The sequence below is a fragment of the Girardinichthys multiradiatus genome, chromosome 3 (genome assembly GCF_021462225.1).
Source record: "Girardinichthys multiradiatus isolate DD_20200921_A chromosome 3, DD_fGirMul_XY1, whole genome shotgun sequence".
Taxonomy (NCBI): Eukaryota; Metazoa; Chordata; class Actinopteri; order Cyprinodontiformes; family Goodeidae; genus Girardinichthys; species Girardinichthys multiradiatus.
The window spans coordinates 16,097,544-16,120,712 of NC_061796.1; the positions used below are offsets into that span (position 1 = coordinate 16,097,544).

The window sequence follows — 23,169 nt, forward strand, 5'->3', positions numbered from 1 at the left end:
TGATGATGATGGCCAAGTGGACAGTTTGATTTTTGTGCGTTGAGCTAGTTATAAAGAATCAATATTATATCAAGGGGGGTAACTTTGGTGATAAAGGACTCCGGCCACCGTGGCTATTCATCATAAGTCTGTTGCAAGCAGATAGGTCAAAAGAAATTATATTGCTCTAAAGAGTGTGTCTCCTTATCTCCCGGTACCAGGGGGAGTGGAGGACATGCCGATCGATACAGTATAGCTCCCGTAGACTCCTTGCAATTATCAATAGCTGATTTTGTCTTCCTGGGGCTGCATCTATTAATACCAGATAATAACATCCTCATGGACATATACTGGGGGAAAAAGTAGGAGTAAAGTTTGGTCTGCAGGCCGACCTTGTTGTCCACAGATTTGTCTCATATGAGGTGCACACAGGGGAATAGATGTCAAGCAGACAAGAGGGACAGAGAGGGAGGAGGGAAACTGAAAAAGGTGAAGCTAATAGATTACACTCATATAACCCCAAGCAAAATTTGGCTGAAAAGACATAAAAAAGAGGACATTGCCTTCTGTCCTAAAATGGGCTAAAAGGTGAAAATATATAAAAATGTGGCTGAAACATTGTCAGTCAAGTGCAGCTAACCAAGCATTTCACTTTTCAGCTAGATTTTTACAATGTTTAGACACAAGGCAATATGGTCTATTCAATGAAAGTTTGCTCATCATCTAAGTTTCAATGTCCGTGTCTGGACTAAATGTGGACAGGAACTCCAATTATCAAGGAACCTTTCAAAAATCTGTCTTAAAAAGATACTGATGGGCATCTAGTGTTAGGATGGATTGTTCCATTTTTATTGCAAAATCTTTAGGTTATAGGATAAAAGTCAGACACTAACATGTTCAAAATATACATTTTGCATTATTAATAAAAAACAGACTGGATCATGCTTCGTACGGCCCAGTTGATCAACACTTACACATTTTCATCACATTTAAACATCAAAACACATCTATTCACCCTTTTTAGATCGTCTAGATGGAAGGTAATGTTGCTGCTGAGTGATATTAATGTAATCTTTTAGCTTTAATAGCCTGACTATGGCTAAAAAAAGAACAGGACTTGCTGACTGTTGGTTAGCCCATTGGGTCACTCATCAACTTTTCAACAACATTTTGACGTCCTTTGACATGTTAATGTATACGTCCTATGTCTGAAGCAATTGTTCCACATTTTTGGAGGAGTTTGAGGGGTTCTGAGGCTAAAACTTGAACACAAACATGTTAAAGAGATACATTTTAAGTTAACAGGAAGAAGAAGGTGGCAAGATTGGGTTAGCCCATTTGATAAACCCTAACTAATTTTAACCACATGTAGACATCAGTAGGCATCTTCTTGAATATGTGTTTTTGCCATTCTCTAGTCTTCAGTTTCATAGCCTGACTTTCAATGTCTTTGTTTAGGCTAAATTCGAGCAGGACATACAGGTCAAAAAGTCTACTTTTTAATGCATAATTTTGGGCTAAATAAAGGGAAGGACCACCACATCTGAAATAGCCATAAGAAAGGCATACAGGACGTTTAGTGTTTGAAGTTTATTGCGGAATTGCTAGAGTTTCATGGTAAAAGATAGACACAAATATGATCAGGAGACATATTTGTATTACCAGTAATGAGAAGAATGTATCTTGCTTTGATTTACTAAATTCTCTCAACCACATTTAGACTACAACAAACATCTTCATGTATAGATATTTTCACTTTTCATTTTTCAGTCACATAGTTTCAGTCTTTCTTTGGAGTAAATATGATTGGCTGACCTGAAATAGCCTAAAAATAGAATGGATCCTTGGACATTCGGTGTTTGTCTTAAATTAATAATACAGTTTTTAGGTTTTGACGCTACAATTCAGACACAACACATCTCTGAAACATACTTTGTATAATCAGCCACAAGAAGAATGTGACATGGTTTGGCTAGCCACATTTAATTGACCCTAACAACTTTTTAGTTAACAAGCATTTAGACGGTCAGTAGACATCTTTTCAACGCATAAACCACATTTTCACATAATGGATTGAAGGCAATGCTGTATTTTCTGTGTCTCCTCAGTAAAATTGTATTCAGGTTTACCTTTAGTATTTCTTTAGGGTAAATTTGAATGGCTGACCTGAAATAGTCACACAAACAAACCTCCATTGACATCTATTGTTTGGAGGCATTTGTTGTGGAATTTGTTCATTTTGAAGGATTGAAATCAGATGCAAAAAAGGTAAACACAATATATATTTAGTATTATTAAAAATGCTTTTATTTACACGAAAGATGTATTTTCTATGTGTTTTGTTTTGTAATACAATTAATAATAATAACAATAATAATGATTATGTGAAATTCCTGTAAAATATGTTTGTAAAATTAAAAGAGATCAATAGATGCATCACAATATTGCTAGTGCCTAATCGTGTATCTTGTTTTTCCATTTTATCAAGCCTCTGGACATTTGGATTTAACAGAAAGTTTTAAAAAGTAAATAAATAAAATGTTAGGCTGCCACTTTAATATCTTAATGTTGTTTTTTACGTCTTTTAATGTCAAACTTTGCCCAATGAAGAAACGGGGAAAAGGCTCGACTGAAGGCCACACATAGGCCCATTCACGATATTATTTGATTTTCTTTTTTTTATCTATTATGTTTTATTTCAACCCTCAAACAAGCAGAGCTGTGTCTCCCTGTAATAATGGTACACAAAAATAAAATGGAAGTGTAGAACGTTCCATATAAACCCAGAATAACATGACACCCTATCAAATTATTTAGAGTCCCGCTGTATGATATGAGGTGGTCGACTCTGGGTGGTTCACACTGGAGGACTTAGACGAGCCACTGAACAGCAACGTGGTGGTACATCCTAGTGGTGGCTCAGAGCAATGGGCTGAACCCTTGCTTGGGGGTTGATGCTCACACATTCGCACACACACAGAGAGAGCGCACAGTCCCCTCCGCACACGCAGAGCCATGCCCAGCAACAAGAGCGAGCGACGCTGCGAGCGGGCAGCCAGAAGTTAACTTCAAAGTTGGCTTCGCATCTCGAAGGGGAAAGACGCGGTGACCGAAGTTTTTTCGTCTAGGAAACAAGCGCTTGCGGTGCGTTTTTGCCCACTTTCGCAGAGCGCACCGACGACAAGGACGCAACCGGGAGCTGAAACACGGCTGCAGGAGGAGCAAAGGAGCAGCTTCACAGCGATCAGTAGACTGCAGAGGCTTCTTTCTTGTGGACAATTAAGTTCAGGCTTCCATCAAAGTTGTTCCTGAGTCAAGAACGTGTCGCTCTTTCGGAAGTCGCGCATCAAAGTTTTAGGAGAACTGATTTGTGCTACAACAGAAGAAGCAACACGGTGATGGTTTAACAGCAGTTTCCAAACTAAAATATCCTCTTCAGCGCAAAGGTGCGCATCAAGAGAAAACTTTAAAGAAAGAGACCACAGGTCAAGTCGCTTCCTTTGGGGAATCAGGAGGAGGTGTGTGCTCAGCCTCGGTGCGAGCAAAAGATAGAGAAATTGCAAGACGTGAGCCAAGATCGGGAGACAGGCTGTTCCAGAAGAGACTTTCAGAAGTTTTCAGCTCCATCAAAGCTGAGCGATGCGCATCAGAAACACCGGAGAGGCAGTGAGCTAAGTAGGAGCCCTGCGCTCTTGTTTGGAGAGCTCCCTGTGAACGGGACAGAAGAGGAGAGATTTGGTGTGTTGTGTTCTTGAGGGGGAGGAAAAAAACTAATTGCTCAGTCCGTCCCTCATTACCATATCCAATGCGCGTCCGCTGGACCCCAGCCAATCCTCCCCACCTTCACACGGTGCCATTAATCGTGAGGCATTATTCACTATCATAATTATTATCCCGACATGCGCAATCCGACGCACAGCGACAGAGGCGACAGGAGCGGCAACACTGGCTAATTTTCCCAGATTGCATCCCATCTCACACACTTTCCAAGCGCCGCTGACTGCTTGTGAACTTTTTTTTTATATAATTTATTTTTTTAACGCTCTTCGCTGATGCATCTGCACAGCGCGGACACATCAGCGTCAAGTCAGCGCAAACAGCACCGCGAGCACTCACGCCTGCAGCAGCATGTCCCGACGCAAGCAAGCCAAGCCGCAGCACCTCAAGTCGGACGAGGATCCCGCACTGACCGGGGTGATCTCCGAGCACGGTGAGTGGATCTGATCGGCTGAGCAACTATATTGCAGTGCTTCCTCTTTATCTAGAAGTGCGCTTTTCTTAAACTTTTCTCTTAGGAATAAAACACTTTTTTAAATCAAACTGTCCAATTGAGGCGGTTCTAATGTATAACAAATCTTGTATGATACACGCATTGGCGTAAAGGTTCCTCTTCCTTTATCTTGCAGGAAAGTTTTCCTTTTTTTATTGTCGCACAGATTGCATCATGATCGACTGTTGGCTGACAGATGACCTTTAGGATTAATGGAACAAATGCATGCATTAAAGTAGCCTGAACGCAGAGCGTTCACATGTACAACATTTACTTTATTTGCAGGAGGCCTTTTTTGGAAAAGGCCTTTTTATACAGTGATTAACGATAGTTTGTTGCAAATGTTAACGTAGGAGCTATATAAACTCTTAAATCCAAAGCGTTTTACACTTTATTTTGTTGTTACATTTATGACATTTGAGAACAAACAGGAGATAGATAAAAATATTGGTTTTCTTTCTTTAAAATGTGGAAATACATAAATGTAAGGCCTCAAATTTATGTTATTTACTTTTAAGTTTTTCCTTTTTTTTAGATCGCGCATTTGTGTCTTTTGTCTTAAGCGCCCTGCAAGAAGGGGCCAAAATGCGGGAGTCTGTTGCAGGTCGAAGCCTTGTTTTTGTCATGGAAATATTTTTTTGTTTACCCCCCCCCCCCCCCCCTACCCCCTCGCCTCCCCCCACCCCTCACATAAATTTACCACACTTGATTTGTTCCTTTTTTCTTCCCAGTCTCGACAAGATCACTTGACAGAGCTTGTCCTTCTCATATGGAGAAAATGGATTATTTATCCGTCAGCTTGCCCAACAAAAAACATAATTATATTATAGTTTAAGTCAAGTCTGGAGGCAGCTGGAGCACAGTAGGAATAGCGCAAAAAATTAAACGAAAAGCAAATAAGAATACAAATTAAAAAAGCTCTTCTGCAGTCCAGAAATGATTATAGAAAAAAAAACATAGCAATTTTATTTGAGATATCTTTAAAATAAATACATAATTTTGTAATTTCTTTGGTTTGGGCCTTCAAATTACACCTTCAAAATGCAACTTTTTCACAAAATTACAGCTTTATCACAAGAAAAAAAATTAGCAATCACTACAATTATGTCCACAGACTCGCAAAATCACACACTTGTGGACTCACTCACACACACACACACACACACACATCTCTCTGGGCTTCTTTAGGAAAGAAATGCGTGATGTAATCTCAGGGGAGCGGCTGTCTTTGCATGTTGAAATGTTGCTGTGTGTGGGGAGGTGTGTGTGTGTGTGTGTGTGTGTGTATGGGGGGGGGGGGGTTACATAAATGACTCCTTGCGCTTTTGTCCAATTTACTCTTTGTTTTTTGTTGGGTTTTTTTGGGGTAGTGTATGGGCTGCTCAGATTCTCAAAAACATAAACACACTGCCGTCAGTGTTTGGACACTCTGATGACCCCTCTTTCTCTCTCTGAGTTTTGGGCAGAGATACAGAACATCCATCAGGTTTCTCTCCTGTTGGATTCCATAATGGGGAAAAAGGGACTTCCTGTCTCGGTTAAAAATCTACACAGAAATGGATTAGGAATTAACTGGGAGCAAATGAAACAAATGTAAACTTTATTGGATTTTTCTCAACCCAAATTGTGATTTTGTTTCTTTAACATATTTTTTTTTACTGTATCCTGTCAATACCATTGTGCCTGAGCCTGGAAGTGGCCATGGAATGTCCTCTCCTCATTGTTGCACCACACTGGCTGGCTTGTATTCAGGGGGCCAGACGCAACAGCGTAACAATTCAAGCCTTTTGGCATGGCACAGGGAGCCCATAGTCACTTAAACAAACCTAATAACGCCACGTCGCATCCAAAGCCACCTCACACAACAAGCGCCTAATGCCATACTGTCAGCGTATCATCGCAGCACGATCGGATTCTCCCCTCCCTGTCGCTGTGGCAAACATTATTGATCACTAGCCTTACACAATTCGCTGTCTTTCCAGTTGAAGAATCTTGAATGTTCCGATTTGCCTGATTCAGCCTTAAAATCCATTTGTTGGAGTAATGATGGAGAAAATGTAAAATGGTCCTGATAGATGTCCATGCAGCACATTTCATAAAACATAATAAATAAATAAATAAAAATCCATTATTGCATTTTCTCCTTAAATCTTCTTATTTGTCTGTTTCAGATGAACTTTTGCCTCTGCAGCTCAAAGATGACACGTTAATGTCTTACATCACCCAAAAACATAGAGAACCAAAAGGAAACCCCCCGGGGGCATGGGGGGTAGTGAATGTGTGGTAGCATGGAAAGAGGAAGGACGGGGGGGTTGGAGTCACCTTAGGAGTGCTTTTACAAAGCTTGCTGACTTAACCTTTGTGTAGTCCCTGGCCGGGCAGATCCTGCCGCTAGATGTCAAGCTCTTTGTACAATTAGAAGATGCGTGCTGCTGACCTTGGCAGCACAGTTCACTCGTGTCTGAGGAAGAGCGAGAAGCACACCATCACTCCTTTTACACGTTTATGAAACTGTGTAAAGTAAGAAGATTTCAAGAAAAGTTCTTTATTTATAGAGGGCATGAACAGGATGTGCAAAGATAACTTCGAGAAATAGGTTCTTCCCTGTTTAACTACTCATTGGACAGAAAAGGTAGATGATGCTCTTTTTCCGTTTTAACCACAACATTCTTGCAGCCCATGTTTGTAGTTATTCAAGACTAAAATGTTCAGAAAAAGAGTAAAAGAAAAAGAATATTCAACTAGAACGTTCTCCTGTGCTGTAGAAGAGTACAACATAAAAAATATGGAGAGAGTGCTAAAACCCCTGCTGACAGTGACAACATAGTTGTTGCCCACTTCCCCTGCAGTGGGGCTTTGTTTGCCTTTTGTTTTAATCCCTTCTCACCACTTGGTGCAGGCCTGCGGGCCACCCACGTGGATGTGCCATGGATGTCTTTAAGAAGGCACTCAAAAATGGCTGTGTCTTAATTACTACTCAGAACTGAAAACACAGCACAAGCAAGCATGATCCGGATTGAGAGGAAGGACGAGGCAGGAGACGGAAGGACTGTTTGACTTTGGGAAACAGAGCATGTTTGGGAAGCTTACAGATCACCTGCTAAAGATGTTCACTCTGTTTTCCTGTCCTGTCCTGTCCTGGCAGGGTGGGTCTGGTTGCCTTGCAGTGTTACTCCACAAAAAGGAGGGACATTAGACATTCCTCCGTGTTTCACAGATGAATTTCTGAAATTAATGGCAGCAATAAAGGCCGTATCTGGTTCAGGCTGCAAATCGGACAGGCCATGAAACATTTTCTCAGAATTAAAAGATACAGATGATCGGTTAAAATAAGACAACATTCAAAACAGATTTTGTAAATATTTAGTGTGAAAAGAACATAAATTGATAAAATATCCTTCTGCTGTGAAGGACCTCCTCTTCCTTATCACCCGCTGTGTTGTAAGTCCAGGCAAAGAAAAGCCATCTTGACGAGCGACGCTGTCATCCGGACGGAGCGCCGTCACTAAATACTGTATTGCGAATGCCTACACAAACAAATCGTTAATGTTTTGGCTGGGCCACATCAGCAGGGGATGACAAGAGGCCTCTGTGTGTGTGTGTGGGTGTGTGTGTGTGTGTGTGTTTGCAGATATGACTGCACCACTCGATGACATGCACACTCGTGCGGAGCCGGCCTCAGAACGGGTCGAGCCTCGGGCAGGTCTGAGGGATTCTTTGAGGTCAGTCGAGGGAAACGTTCACTGGGGTGTCAGCTCGCAGATATCAGTCTCCTTGTTTAATGCCCAAGACACAAAATGATGTCATATACGTGAAAGGAAAATAATTATGACAATGGCGTGACACTGGTCTGAACGTATTTGTTTAATAGCAAAACTTGAGCCTAAGAAAATCACATTCTTCCCACATAACCTTAATTAATTTGAATACATATTGTGTATATTTTAAACTGATAAAGCAAAGCACACACATAACATCCTGGACTATATTTTCAGTCCTGAATGTAATTTATAATACATCTTCATTTAAATGGCTATCAGGAAGATCAGAGTTGTGGGAGCTCAATTTTAAAAAGAACATTTACTGGAAAATGTAATTACAGAATTCCAACATTGTTGGACCCTCCAGGCCGTTTTTTTTCTTTTTCCTCCTAGCTGGAGAGGGAACTTGCTGTGAATCATCTCTCTCTCTGGGAGTGTGAGGTTGTCCTCGGATTCTTGAAAGAAATGGATGATGTAGGAATAATTACAGCACAGATGCTCATGTAGAAAACAAGCTGCCAAATAAATCTCAATTCTAGATTTTTAAAACGAGACACCTCAGATGTGAAGTGTCGCTTGTTGTTTTTGTGTTATTATTAATTGAATTGGGAAAACAGGAACGTCGGCGCTTGTTTTCGTCAATCTCCTGCTGTATGTCTTTTGAAGAATAAGCAAAAAGGCATAAGAAACCTCTGGGGTTATATGTCGGATTAGAGATTTCAGTTTGCACGGCAGAGCAAAAAACAAAAGTGGACACAGATTCAGTGCCTACTATCCCACTATCGACTGCGTTCAGCTAAATATTTACATCTGGGTGAATGAAGACTTTTAAAGGAATGAAAAACAGATTGAATTTTTTCCCTTTCTTATCCTATAGGCCTAAGAAAATCAATACTGTTCCACACACACAGACACTCATGCGTGTATCTGCAAACACACACCTTTTTGCTGCAAAGATGCAACAATTCTGACAGATGCACAGCGAAGCCTCGAACGCGAATGCTGTTGTTTTCATGAGCTCATACAAGTTCTGATATTTTCATTCGAGGCTAAAAAGCATTCAGGGGGTTTATGGCCATAGATCTTAGCGCTGTAATTAACACTGACTAACTGTTGCAGCGTTCAGACTGACACAGTCCGAAGCACGTTTCTGCGTCTTTATTGTTTATTTTGTCCTTTTTTTCTAAAATTTAAAATGGCACTGCAAACAGGTTTTAATGACTAGACATTTTGAGCTATGAAGGCTGCTAAATTTAATTTAGCTAATACATTTATGTATATTATTAATTGTACAAACAATGAACAGCAAAAGCTAAATATCAAACTCACAAGGAACCTTTAGAGGAAAAAAAAAATTCTGAATTGTTTTTTTTCTTTTGTTTTTGGATAAACTTTAAATATAGGTCAGTTTTGAATAAGCAGGCCTGTGCAAAAAAAGGAAGAAAAAAATCCATGCCTATATCTCAGTGTATATATGTTTTACATCTCGATTTCTGCACATATGCACAGTCTCTGAGTACACTCTTTGTCTTTGGAAAACGTGCCAGTGTGTGTAAGTGTGTGAGGTCAGAGCCACACAAAGGCCCCCACTTGTGATTGTATGAATGAATAAAAGAGATTGACAGTAATACCATTCTAATAACTAATCAGCTCAACACAATGCCTGCTCATTTGTGTTGACCTTTCAACCCTCAATTATGGAAATGAGTTGCGCTGTCCGCTGCTGGGTTAAGGAGCTTTTAAACCTGCTGTCACGTGTCGACTACATTTCAAGGCGATGGCTCCTTGTCTTTGTTCTTTTTTTTTGTGTTTTGTTTTGTTTTGGGACCGAACAAATTTTTTTAATTTGAAGGGTGATTATGACAGTCAATTCAAATAGATGATGGTAATTATGCAAAAATTTTCATTGCAATATAGGAATGATGCAAATCCTAAAATAATTATGCATGATTTAAATTGGGTTTAGCATTAGTTTTCTATTCTTTTCTTAGGGGTTTTTGATTTCTTTCTACCTGAATAAGAATACCTCACTGTCACTTCAACCATCCAGTGGTGATGAGAGCGCTGACACTGCCCCCTTCCCCCCACCTGCTTTGGGCACACACAACAGAGGAACTGATACATTTCTTTACAAATGAGGCACTGTAATTAAAACCTCCCCTCTAGTTCTGTTTTACTGTGGCTCACTTTGCTTTATTCATAGTATGATTTTTAAATTTTCATTTTCATTGAATAACATATATGGCAGAAGTTGTCAGCATGCAAAAACATTGACTGTTTGTATGAGGGGTATTTAAAGCTTTAATTATACAGAAAGCTATATTAGCTATATTACAACTTTTCTAAACAATCTTAGGGTATAGCCTATACCAATGGCATGAAGAAAAAAAAAATCCAGGAATGTTTTGATTGAACGCACTTCATACCTATACCTACATGAGATTCTTATGGTGCAATAATACCACAGTTTCATGTTTTGATGGTATTTACAGATTAGTTTAAAACAAAACTGCGTACCATACCATATCACGTTTCCTTTATTAAAAAAACTGAAAAACAACAATTATTCCTAATAGTGCTAATTCATTAATTTCTAGCTATGATTATAATATGTTTGTTTCTTTTAATTCAATTTTAATACGTATAATTTCACCAAAAATTTTGAATTAACACTTGCTAAATTTAGTGGTAGTTTTCAACTGCTTATGCTGCAGAATATTATGCTATTATACATTTTGCTTCAAATTAACACAAGTCTAGCAAGGTTACGTTAGCTGGTTATTTTGTCAGGCTATCTACTCCATTGCCCAGCATTCAATCTGAGGCTTAACAAAGCTTTCCTGGTTGTAGTTTTAAAACATCCCCTTAATAAGAGTGATGTGTGCTGCTCCTTCAATTTCCACACCATGATGTGTGTTTTTTTACAACCTAAAATTTTTCCCAATTGCCATGTTTGTCATTCTTGTAAGCGAGGGAAAGGTGTAGTAGTGAGGTGACCAGCAATATGCAGCAACAGGTAGGGGTGGAGGACCGCTGAGTTACTCTATGCTCCATACAGCAGGAAAAAATTCCAGCTCTTTCTCTGCCATCTCATTAAAAGAACTAAAACCAGAGGAAAGTCCTTAGGTTTCCAGCTAAAGGGAAGTTGTTTGTTGATTTGAAGCCTTGGTATATCTTGACACTGATAATCGGCCCATGCCAAGTTTAAAGGAATATGTTTGTACACATTATACACACACAGACATGCTATATAACTATACTTAAAGAGAAAAAAATTAAACTTACACAAGAGGCCATTTGCCTTGGTTTTGATCAAGTGTGAACTGGATCCATGTTCAGAGTTGTGCCGGTTTGTTTGACTCTTGAGGACTGCATGTGGAAGAGGAAGTGGCTTCCAACAACTGTGATTAAACATATGTAACTAATCACTGACTTTGCTGCCATGGCACAAGTATGTAATTTACAAAGTCTAGTGACAGGAAGAAAAAGTTAGTAGCTGAAAGGAAATCTGAAGTGTTGTGAATATTTAGAATAACTTTTAGTTTTGCAGAATCTCAATTCTTTGGGTTGCATTTGTTTTAAAATGCTTAATTTCTTTCACGTTTTTGCATTTTTACTAAATAAAAAGAGTTTATTTGTAGCAACATTTAAACTGATGACTGATGATAAACAATGGAAGTTTGGAGTCTCATGCTTTTCAGGGTGAAAATATTACCTTTGCAGTGCTAAAAGAAAAGGCTGGAGCATTTGAAATTCAGGTGGAAATGACTGAGGTTGATAGCCGAGGGGAATCCTAATGGTCCTTATTTGTACCCAACAGATGAGGCAGCTGTGAATTGTATGAAATATTGGAAATCAATAGGTTCTATGGAATTTCATTAAGCGGCAGTATCCACAATTGATAGGCCCTCATAATTTGATGGATTGCACAAAGAAAATTATTAGCTGGCTCTATGGAGAGGGTGTGAATGCACAAATCTGGGTCTTGAGAGTTGGTGAACTAGGGTAATTTGTTCAGCATAAAAAGAAAAAAAATGGAAAGAATATTGATTTTGGTTATGTTAAAAGAGAAAAAAAATCAAAGGTTAAATCTTTGCTGCACTCTACTGCAAAATGTGTGAGTTCTTTATTGATTATGTATTCATTAATTCTTCTTTCACCCCCCCCCCCCTCTCTTTCCTATCCTCATCCTCTCCCCTGACCCTCTCTCCACCTTGCAGCCCAAGGTGATGTGCTGGATGATGCCGACAGCGGGAACGAGAGCCGCAGCGGCAGTGAGGAGACTCACGTGTGTGAAAAGTGTTGTGCTGAGTTCTTCAAGTGGTCTGATTTCTGTGAACATTTAAAGAGCTGCACCAAGAACCCCCTTGTGCTCATAGTGAATGACAATGAGGACACACCTAACCCTTCCCAGGAGTACCCTTCAGAGCCCTCACCCATCCCGAGTTGCAACAGTGAGCAAGACGACAGTGAGGATGCCAGGGAAGGGCACCAGAGCCCTGCCGGTGAGGGAGATGACATCCCAGAGACAGATCCCTTAAATGGGGTCAGTGTCCTGGAAAAGGAGGATGAGCAGATGGAGCTGGAGCTTTCTCCTGTAAAAAATATGGATCCTGAAGAGAGAGACATGACATCCCCCGAGCCAGATGGCTCCCTACCTCAGCTAAATGATGTTGTCCCTTCGGCAATTACAAGCTACACCATGCCAAGCACCAATGTTACCTTGGAGACCCTGCACGGTACTCGTGTTGCAGTTGCCCAGTTTTCGCAGAGTGTAAGGGCAGCAGCGGGCAGTGGGGTGTCCACCATGGCTATCCCTATGATCCTGGACCAACTTATGGCTCTCCAGCAGCAACAGATTCATCAGCTGCAGCTTATAGAACAAATTCGAAGTCAAGTGGCCGTCATGAACAGACAGTCTACGTCACAACCTGCTTTCAACCACCATCACAGCAGTGCTGGAGGAAACCAAGGGTCTGTATCTTCCTGTGTCCCTCCTGCTGCAAACCAGCTTCATTTACATAACTTCATCACACCCCCTGTCCATCAGCTACCTGTCAGGTTGCCTGCCACTCTTAGTGGTCAAGGCCCTTCACCTCTGACCTCAGCAATCGAAGGGCCTCTCTCTCAAACACCACAGAGTAGTACTCAGCAGTCTAACTCCTCAGTCCCAAACACATTGTCAAATAATTCAGTGTTTTCAGCACCAAGTGTTACTGGCTTGCCAGCTCTACATCCCTCCTGCTCATCCTCTGTCTCAAATAACATCAGTAGCACTAGTAGTAGCATAGCAGGAGGAGGTGGAGGCGTCAGCAGCAGCTCAGCTCTTCCAAGGAACTCTACCACCCCTCCCTCACTAAGTCACAGCAGCCTCCTGAACTCTGCCTCCAGTCTACCACTGATACCTCACAGTTCTTCAAGCAGCGTCATCTTCCCGAATCCACTGGCTAGCATAGCAGCCACAGCCAATGCACTTGACCCCCTTTCTGCTCTAATGAAACACAGAAAAGGAAAGCCCCCTAATGTGTCTGTGTTTGACACTAAGCCCAGTTCTGAGGACCCCTTCTTCAAGCATAAATGTCGTTTCTGTGCCAAGGTGTTTGGAAGCGACAGCGCCCTCCAGATCCACCTGCGCTCCCACACTGGAGAGAGGCCTTACAAATGCAACATATGTGGCAATCGTTTCTCTACCAAGGGGAATCTGAAGGTCCACTTCCAGAGGCACAAAGAAAAATACCCACACATTCAAATGAACCCTTATCCTGTACCAGAGTACCTGGACAATGTGCCCACAAGTTCCGGTATTCCATATGGCATGTCGTTGCCTCCAGAAAAACCTGTTACCACATGGCTCGACAGTAAACCGGTCCTCCCCACTGTCCCCACATCGATTGGACTCCAGCTGCCTCCAACGCTACCAAGTATGATTGGAGGTTTTTCTGATTCTCCAAGCCTCACTCCACTTAATAGGTCTCCTCAAAGGCCTTCGCCACCCTCAAGTGAGTGTGCATCTTTGTCCCCGAATATTGCTACTGACTCGGGCATGACAACTACTTCACCCTCTCCAAAACCTAGCATTGGGAGTGATGTACCTCCTCTCTTGAAACCTGAAGGCATTCTTATGTCCCCAAATTGCCCTATTAGGCCAGGAGAAAGCACGATCACCACAACAGCAAGTCAAGCGGTTCTTCCCAGCACTGTCCCATCCACAACATTGTCAGGCAGTGGCCAAATCATTGATCCTATCAGTAGCCCCAACTCCACTTCCAATTCAGTCTCCCATCCCATCCTTCCAATGCTTTCCGACCAGTTTAAGGCAAAGTTTCCCTTTGGAGGACTCCTAGACTCTATGCAAACCTCAGAGACATCAAAGTTGCAGCAGCTTGTCGAAAACATTGATAAGAAGATGACCGACCCCAACCAGTGTGTTATTTGTCATCGTGTTCTAAGCTGCCAGAGTGCTCTAAAGATGCACTACCGTATCCACACTGGCGAGAGACCTTTCAAATGCAAGATATGTGGACGAGCATTCACTACTAAAGGAAATCTAAAGACACACTTTGGTGTTCATAGGTCGAAACCACCACTTCGAGTTCAGCACTCCTGCCCTATATGTCAGAAAAAGTTTACCAATGCTGTTGTGCTGCAACAACACATCCGTATGCACATGGGAGGCCAGATTCCCAACACCCCTGTTCCTGAAAATCTGCAGGAGATGGAAACTGATGTGTCCTTTGATGAAAAGGGCCTAGACGCAATGAGTAACTATGATGACGACCTCCTTGATGAAATGGAGCAGGCTATGGATGATGACGTGGATTTAAAAGATGGAGAAGTGGACCCTTCTAAACCTTACTCACCTGGGAGCTCGCCCCCAACTTCCATCATTTCTAGCATTGCTGCAATGGAAAACCAGATGAAGATGATTGACTCAACTGCCAATATTTCTCGCACATTTGGCCAGAAGACTGCACAGACTGGCAGCGGATTTCCTGGGGAGACTGTCTGTTTTACAACTGATTCCCTGACTGCTGTGGGGGATGCTGAAGGTCAGAGCTTGGGAAGCCCCACATTATCAGAGTCCTCTGGCTCTATGCAGCATTTGTCCCCAGTTCACAGCCATTCTGAGAGCCAGCGATCCAAGTCCCCTGCTACACTTAATAATAATAACAGCAGTAGTGCTCTGACAGCAGAGGAGGGCCATGAGAACAATACAGCGGGCTTGGCAACAGTGAAGTCAGAAAAATCAGAGACCCCGTCTCCCCTTTCTGCTGCTGAAGGCACCGGGGCCCTTGACCTGACTGCCACTCAACCTGGCAGGCACTTCATCAAGGAGGAGAGCCACTTCAACATGTTGTTTCTGAACAGAGATCGCGGTGAGTCTGAGGAAAATCAGATAAAATGTAACTTATATGTTAGCAATTTTGTAATAATGATAAATTAAAGATGACCACAATCTTGGACACTGAAAATTATGTAAGTTAAGAGAGAATTATCAGAAACATATGACTAGCTTCGTACACCATTTGCAGATTTAATACATCAACATTTGAAATTTTACCTTTGTGTTTGTTTTTTTAGGACTATGTACTCCTAATTTAGCCAGTACAGCAACAAACATGATCAAAATGGAAATGAATGGACATGGCAAGTCTCTGAGCAACAACTCTCACCTGCCCGTGGGCATTCAGGTTCCAGCTGCAGCCCCTCCAACAACCATGAGCCCCAGCATCAACCCTATGCTGGCGCAGCCGCCTCCACGTCGCACTCCTAAGCAGCACAACTGCCACTCATGTGGGAAGAACTTCTCCTCGGCCAGTGCGCTTCAGATTCATGAGCGCACACACACAGGAGAGAAACCTTTCGCCTGCTCCATTTGTGGAAGAGCCTTCACCACAAAGGGCAATCTGAAGGTGAGATCCAACAATTTGAATACATTGGGCCATTCTGATTGTAACACATACACATTAGCTTCATGCAAATCTTCTTAGTAAGCTATTTATCATGTAATTCTGGAGAATGTCTGTCTGGTGTTCAGTTGGTTTTTTCGATAAAGTACAAATTGAGTCAAACCACCAACATATATTCAAAGTTACTGATGGCTGAATCATTTTGTGATTTCACTTGATGTAAGACAATGGTGTTAGTCCTCAAGGGCAGGGTCCTACACGTTTTAGTAGTTTTCCAGTTTCAACACACCTGCATCAAATTAAACAGTTCATTACCAGGTCTCTACCAAACTTGACTAATTCAGTCACGTAAATCAGCTATACTGGAGCAAAGGCATGTCTAAATCATACTGTCCCTCGAGGACTGGAATTGGACAAGACTGATTTGAGATGCTCATTGCATCAGGCCATAACATTTTATTCAAGTAGCATTTGTAGTTTTGACTTAAAAAGGCCAACAGTGTATTATATAATTTATGTCATTTTGCCGTTAACTTTAGGTTCACATGGGAACACATATGTGGAACAACGCTCCCGCCCGTAGAGGCCGACGCCTGTCAGTGGAGAACCCGATGGCCCTTTTGGGTGGGGATGCCATGAAGTTCAGCGAGATGTTTCAGAAGGATCTGGCAGCCCGGGCCATGAATGTCGACCCGGGCTTCTGGAACCAGTACGCGGCTGCCATCACCAATGGCCTAGCCATGAAGAACAATGAGATTTCTGTGATTCAGAATGGAGGCATCACCCAGCTGCCCATCAGCCTCGGCGGGGCAGGAATCACTTCATTGGGAGCCATGTCTGGAGGCATGGACCGTGTTCACACAGGCAGAAGCTCTCCCATCACGGGTATGGAGAAGTCTGGTCTGGAGGTTTCAGCCAGTCGACCCTTTTCCAGATATATGGAGGAGAACAAAGAGATTGGGATCAATTAAAGACTTATCTGTATTGTAGCAGTTTGGCAAAGACTAAAGTATGATGAGGAAATTACTGAGAAAAAAAAAACTGCTGATCCAGTCTAAACTCATCCATACTTCTCTGTGTACAGATTAATTTTTTTGTTTGGTTTTGGAATTATGGTATTTAGTATTGATTAGAGGCATTTGCCTTTCACCATTCTCTTCTCACTTGATATTTCGTCTATACAAAGAAAACTTTGTCTCTTGTTTGAGAATATGTCGTCTTGCAAGATATGCATGGTACTTATTTGTTTTTATTGGTATGTTTGACTGCTTTTATGAATTATTTTGGAAACCAGGATCCTGCCTAAGTGATAATGGGCAAGCATCTTTTATGGACAGGGCAAACTCACATAAAAACAGTTTTGTTTAAAGACAGTCTGGCTTTTGTCCAGCAGCCCTGTTAGCGGTTGCTCTTTTAAATATAAGGGCCATGACCAGACTAAAGAAAAGACCGAAGTTTAGTGTTTTCGTGCTCGCTTGATACAACCTTTTTTTTCTCATGAACTAGAAAACTTGAAAAAATAATGTTTGAACTATTTTAATCTTTACATTTAGTCTCTCAGCATTGTCTTATAATGTGGTCCCGTGTCTTTAGTATTTATGATATTGACAAAAAAAGCGGGTATTCAAAAATATATTTAACAGCCCAAGCATTTTATTGATTTGTTTTTTATAAACAGCAGGCTTCACTGATGAATATCTCTGGTAATAAATACAGTATGTCAGTTAAGTTGACCAACAGAGAAAAATTGTAGGTTTTATTTGGATATCTGTTGACACTATGTGTATCTTTCCATGTGATAAGGAGGCAAGAGATATCCAAAGCTGCTATGAACACAACCCTGCTTTTAACCTTTGTAAAAAAAAAGAAGGAAAAAAAGAGGCAAACCTTTTGAAGAAATATCTATGTATAGAAATACAGACAAATCTAAAACAGGTATGCATATTTTGTATCCCATAAAATAGACATCATGAGTTGAGAGTTATTTGTCATGTTTGTGAATGCACTTTTTAAAAACAAGACGTTTTTGTCTGTGAGTTACCGTTAACCTTTTGACTGAGCTATCTATCACGTGCTGTTTTCATTGTTTTCAGCAAACCACTGCTCCAGCTGACTGAGTCGGTTCTCTGTTATTGCATCTGTTGCAACTCGTCAGAGTGCAAACTCATCGCCCAATCAAAACCTCCCTCAAATAAAAAAGGAAAACAGGTGTGTGTTTGAATGGTCTCTTTATCTCCTGTGGAGTTTCTCTTTTATTTGTCACATATTTTCTTTTAGAAAATATAACACAAAATGTAGGGGATTTATAATCACAAAATGAAAATACATTTTTGTTCCTCTTATTACTGATCAGAAGTATTAAAAAGATTGTTTTGTAATTTGGTTACATTATATTAGTGTGCAATCAACTTTCAGTGAATTTTCCCTATAAATTTTGAGCTGAACTGTTTCATAATAACACAATAAAATACCATGACAAATTAGTTGAAAAGATTTAAAACAAATTACTGAATAATAATATTATAATTGTGTTTTTTCATGTTTTAGATTTATCTGGAAAAAGTTTCATTTTAAAAGCATATTGGAAATGTATTTAATGTCTTTTTATCTCTTGTCTTTTCATTAGGCTTTTTAGATTTGGAAATAAATAAAATAAACTGAACAAAATAGCAATTTATTTTACTTTATTATGTTTGCATCTGTACTTGTGGATATTAGTTTGTTTTATTACTAGAATGAGAAAAGACACACAGTTACAGCTCAAAGCTAATCAAGCCTTTCTAACATCTGTGTGAATAAATGTATCAATGTGAAACATTATTTAACATATTGGTAAATCAAATTTTCTTTAAAGATAAAAAATGGACAGGCTTTATTAATTAAACTTATGAAATCACAAAGTGTAAAAGTAACTTCATAACCCATTTGTTTCTCAGTATTTCTATTTATTAATATCTGAAACAACGCAAGGCAAAAATAAAGACTTAAAGTCACAGCTATTAGGTTTTTACAAGGGAACATTATTCAAACTTATCAGTTTTGAGTACCATGTTTGGAGTTTGTTAAATAAAGGCTTCCTTTTCGAGGTAACATGTCTACCAAAGCTGTGTCACTGGAGCTGACGTGTGAGAAAGCCTTGTGTCTGAGTAATGTTGTAAAATAACCTTACAGGGTACTGAATGTATATGTTGGTGCATTGATGGCAGCCTGCCCTCAGCATCCTGCCCTGCTGAAGCAGGACACCACACACATGGTGCGCATATGTGCAAACACACACGCATCTGTACAACTTTAGATTCTGACACAAATCCTCCTGGTCTTACTTTTGCCTAATTAAAAAACAAAGCTATTCTTAGAAAAAGAGGTGTAAGCCATAAACAAAGTGCATCCACATCAGCTGCTTGATGTAATCACTGAGATCAAGTAGTGCAGCTACATCCTAATTTAATGTGGAAACCTAAATATGGTTAAAATGTGAAATAAAGAAAAATAAGCCCCCTTCAGTGCAAAAATAACATTTATGACTCCTTCAGCAAAAACCAGTCAGTCACCCAGGACATAAACCACTGCTGCCAGGCAATGACTGCTCTATCAAAGTCCAGCTTATATGGGCTTTCACCACTGAGCCAGGAGTGTTTATTTTTCTGTTAGCCCTCCCTCACACTTTTACACAGATATTACTTTTCATGTTGATGGATGTGAGTTAACTCCTCGAGAGCCCTCGAGAGGTCTATGGGGCTGATCCGGTAATGCACGCTGCTCCCGCATGTAGACCCATTGTCTGACACTGCGCTGTCAGCTGATCAACGGGAGCTTAGTCAGTGAAATAGCAGAGTAATGAAGAAATCTCATGCTGGCTGTTTATCCTCTGTTAAGGCGTTCATTTTCGCTGATATTTGTCTGGAAACAAAATGCATTCCTCTCATGCTTTCACTCATGCGCTGGCATTTAGCAAATCATTTTGCAGACATCCGCGTATGTGGAGGCTGTTGTCTGGGACACTAAATGGTGATTCTTCTCACATTTATATAATATTTTCAATAGCCTGTTGCTTGTCAAACTGCTGGAGTGATTTCAGCCATGATGGCCTGTCTGCTCAACATGAGGTTACATGAGGTTAGACCCTATGACTCTGTATGAATGTTATTTCTATAGAAAAACATCGTTATCCAGATTTTCCTTTTGGAATTTTATTATTTTTCCATTAGGCAACAGAATACAATGCAATGTAGCCCTGCAATTTTGTTTTACTAGTGAAGAAATTTTAATAGAAACCAGACAAAGGATCATTTGAGCTATGTCCATTTAGGAGGACTTTAACAAGTATAGTTTATGAGGAGGTTACCAGGCTAATTATCTAAATAAACATGCTTTTGCATTTCTCTTTGTGAGGAATTAAGAAGAAAGCTGACATTTTTTGTAAAAAGTAAAAAAAAAAAAAAGACAGAGCATATGGTTGACCTTTTTCTTCTCTTAGCTGCACTTGTTTTTGTTTGCTACCTGTTGGAAGTGAATGTGTGTGACATTTGGGCACAGCACAGTGTGAACATACAGGCCATCATTGGGACGGGCCTGTCGGCTGTTTGTTTAATGTCCTGCCTACTGTGAAAGTCTCCCTGAAACAGGCGCAGTAAATATCCCCATTGATCCAGAGGCAGGGGCCCCTGCGATGATGTAGTGGTGAAGAGCCTCGGGAGTAAATCTAACCGACAGTAATCCAATCCCATTCTCAAGGCTGTGGGATAGGAGATAGGTGCTTTAAATCCAAAAGTGTGCCCTTTTTTTGCACAGTTCCTCTGCTTTTGTTGCTTTGGTGCCTTCTGTTCTTCACTTCCACGTCTCAGTCGTTGAGTCAATCCACAGCTTGCTGAGGTGCTTCATTGGCTTTCCTTTATATTTGTTTGAATTCCGAGCTGCTTTAATGATGCCACAAATTTGGTCTCCTGGTCATTCGGCTGTCAAATTCCCTCCCACACCTCTCTCCTACTTTTGCTTGTCTAAAGCATGTGCATCTACCTGAAGTGCAAACTAAAAGTTAAGAGAGTGTGAAAGGTGTAGGCGTGTGTGTGCGTCTGCATGATAACAGTCCTGTGGTAATCAGTGTTTTCTGTGGATGGTAAAGATATGTGGGAACTTCTGAAACCCCATCACGCTGGAATTTCCCTTTGATGGCCAAAAGCTGCATGGCTAACGCTTGACTGGCTGCATGGCTGCACTATGTAAGTTTTCATGCGAGGTTTTTAAGATGACAGGAAAGTTATGCACTTCAGATCCCCTGGAAAAAAAAACCATTGTGTGGTTACCAATTCAAATTCTTTCCTGTATGGGTTGTTAAGAGTTGGTGAGGCGTAGTGCACTTTAGCCTAGCTGGCATTTAAAACATTAACCGTTGGCTATAGTAAGTGATAAACAATTCAGTGTAGTACATCAGAAGGTTGCCTGCACTTACACTTCACATTTAACATGCTTACCTGAATGCAATCAGCAATAGTTAGTGATCACATTCCTATACTGAAGATCATTTAGGACCATTAGGTTCAACAAGACAGAGAGCTAAGAAAGAAAACATCAGTAACTGAAACAATATGAAGTGTGTCACTGCGCGTATAGTTACATGGCATGAACTTTGAGTGATATAGTTCAGAATTTTTTAAGTGACTTCATGTTAAAAGGTTATAAGTAGTTATTTTCATACCTGCAGTAGATAGCACTTTCATTTAATATCCACCTTATTCCCAGTCTTGTGGGTGCAACCTGCGCTAAAACAGCAGAAGTAAAGTTGTTTGTTAAGCTTAATTTCTTCTTCATTGTTTTGTCTGTTTCCACAGTCACACTTTTACACATGCGTCAGTCACTTTTATGCTTTGGTACTTCTTGCGTTGTTTGCGGTTATACCTGCAAACATGTTTTCAACATGCACCCAAAGTGAAATAGGATTGTACCTGCGAACGGTGGTTCAGTTTCAATCGATTTTCAACAGTAAGGAACCAAGATGAATGTGGCTTTAACATCAAAACTAAAAGCGGAAACAGAAAGGATGCTTGCTCATTTCACTTTGCCAACAAGAAGAACACGGACCATAGCTGGACTACGACCATTGATCAGAGAAGAGACATGAAGAAAAGCATTAACATTACTGCTGGGAGCAGATCAAGTATGATTTTTGGTTTCAGAAGCGATGAGCATGGTAGTTACATCTTTTTAATAATAGATAAAAACTCATTAGTGTATGATATCCTAGTTGCATTCCTGATTGTATTCTCAAAGTACAACAAAAAATTGCCAGTTAAAAATAAGGGAATTTACATTGTCTGTTCTCAGTACATGTTTCACACAGGAGAATCATGGGTGGTACACAGCCTCCTACCTCCATTCTATGTAAACTATCATCAGCTTTGTATAAATACCCCTATACTGCAGATATTAACAGTTTTAACCTTTTAACAGATTTAAAAAAGTAAACTATCCATTTAAATTAAAAACTATTTTCTTGAGTAGTGGGTTTACCAAAAACTAGTTTGTATTTCAGCCTGAAATTTGGCAAACCTCTTAGACCAAATGCCATTTCCAGATGTTATGCTCCATACACACACAATTAGATTTTGTCTTAACCCTTAGCCCACAATTTGAAGTCCAAAGATTCAACTACATTAAACATCCAAACTAGAAACCTCTATAGCATAATTTGTCCAATATACCAGATACCTAGTTTACAGGACGTATACATATTTATTATCCTGCTTGTCGAGGAACATCTTAATTGATATGAAATGTAGCAAGTCAGATTACATAATGCTGGACAATCCTTTTTGCCAAAACTATTTCTATAAAAAAATGCCATGGAATTTTTGATGCCTCTTAAAGCTGCAGTTGGTAACCTTTGTAAAAAAAAAATATTTTACATTTTTGTTAAAACTGTCTCTGTGTCCTGAAAGTAGAATATGAGAAAGGTAATCTGTGAAAAAAATTAAGCTCCTCTGGCTCCTCCCAGTGGTCCTACAGCCATTTGCAGAAATACACCGTTCCCAGTCAGAAATAACCAATCAGAGAAAGGAGCAGTGTCAATTATGTTCGTGTACGTGCTACTCACACCCCTTCTCTGCATAGCGCTATATTGCTGTTCAAGCTCTAGATTGCCAGGGTGCTGCAGCTGTGCTAATGGTGCCATGCTATTGATGTGAGGACCAGGTTTGTAGTCAAAGTATGGGCAGGCCCTAGTAAATCTAAAGCATATCGTTGATGTTTTGTC

General features: G+C 40.4%; 1 protein-coding gene across 1 annotated transcript; it reads left to right on the forward strand.

The window, feature by feature from the left end:
• Positions 1-832: 832 nt before the first annotated feature.
• On the forward strand, positions 833-18,129 carry sall3a (spalt-like transcription factor 3a). Its single transcript, XM_047360568.1, has 4 exons — positions 833-4,189; positions 12,231-15,386; positions 15,592-15,923; positions 16,460-18,129. The coding sequence occupies exons 1-4, from the start codon at positions 4,108-4,110 to the stop codon at positions 16,889-16,891; spliced, it is 4,002 nt and encodes a 1,333-aa protein (XP_047216524.1). The 5' UTR covers positions 833-4,107; the 3' UTR covers positions 16,892-18,129.
• Positions 18,130-23,169: the final 5,040 nt, after the last annotated feature.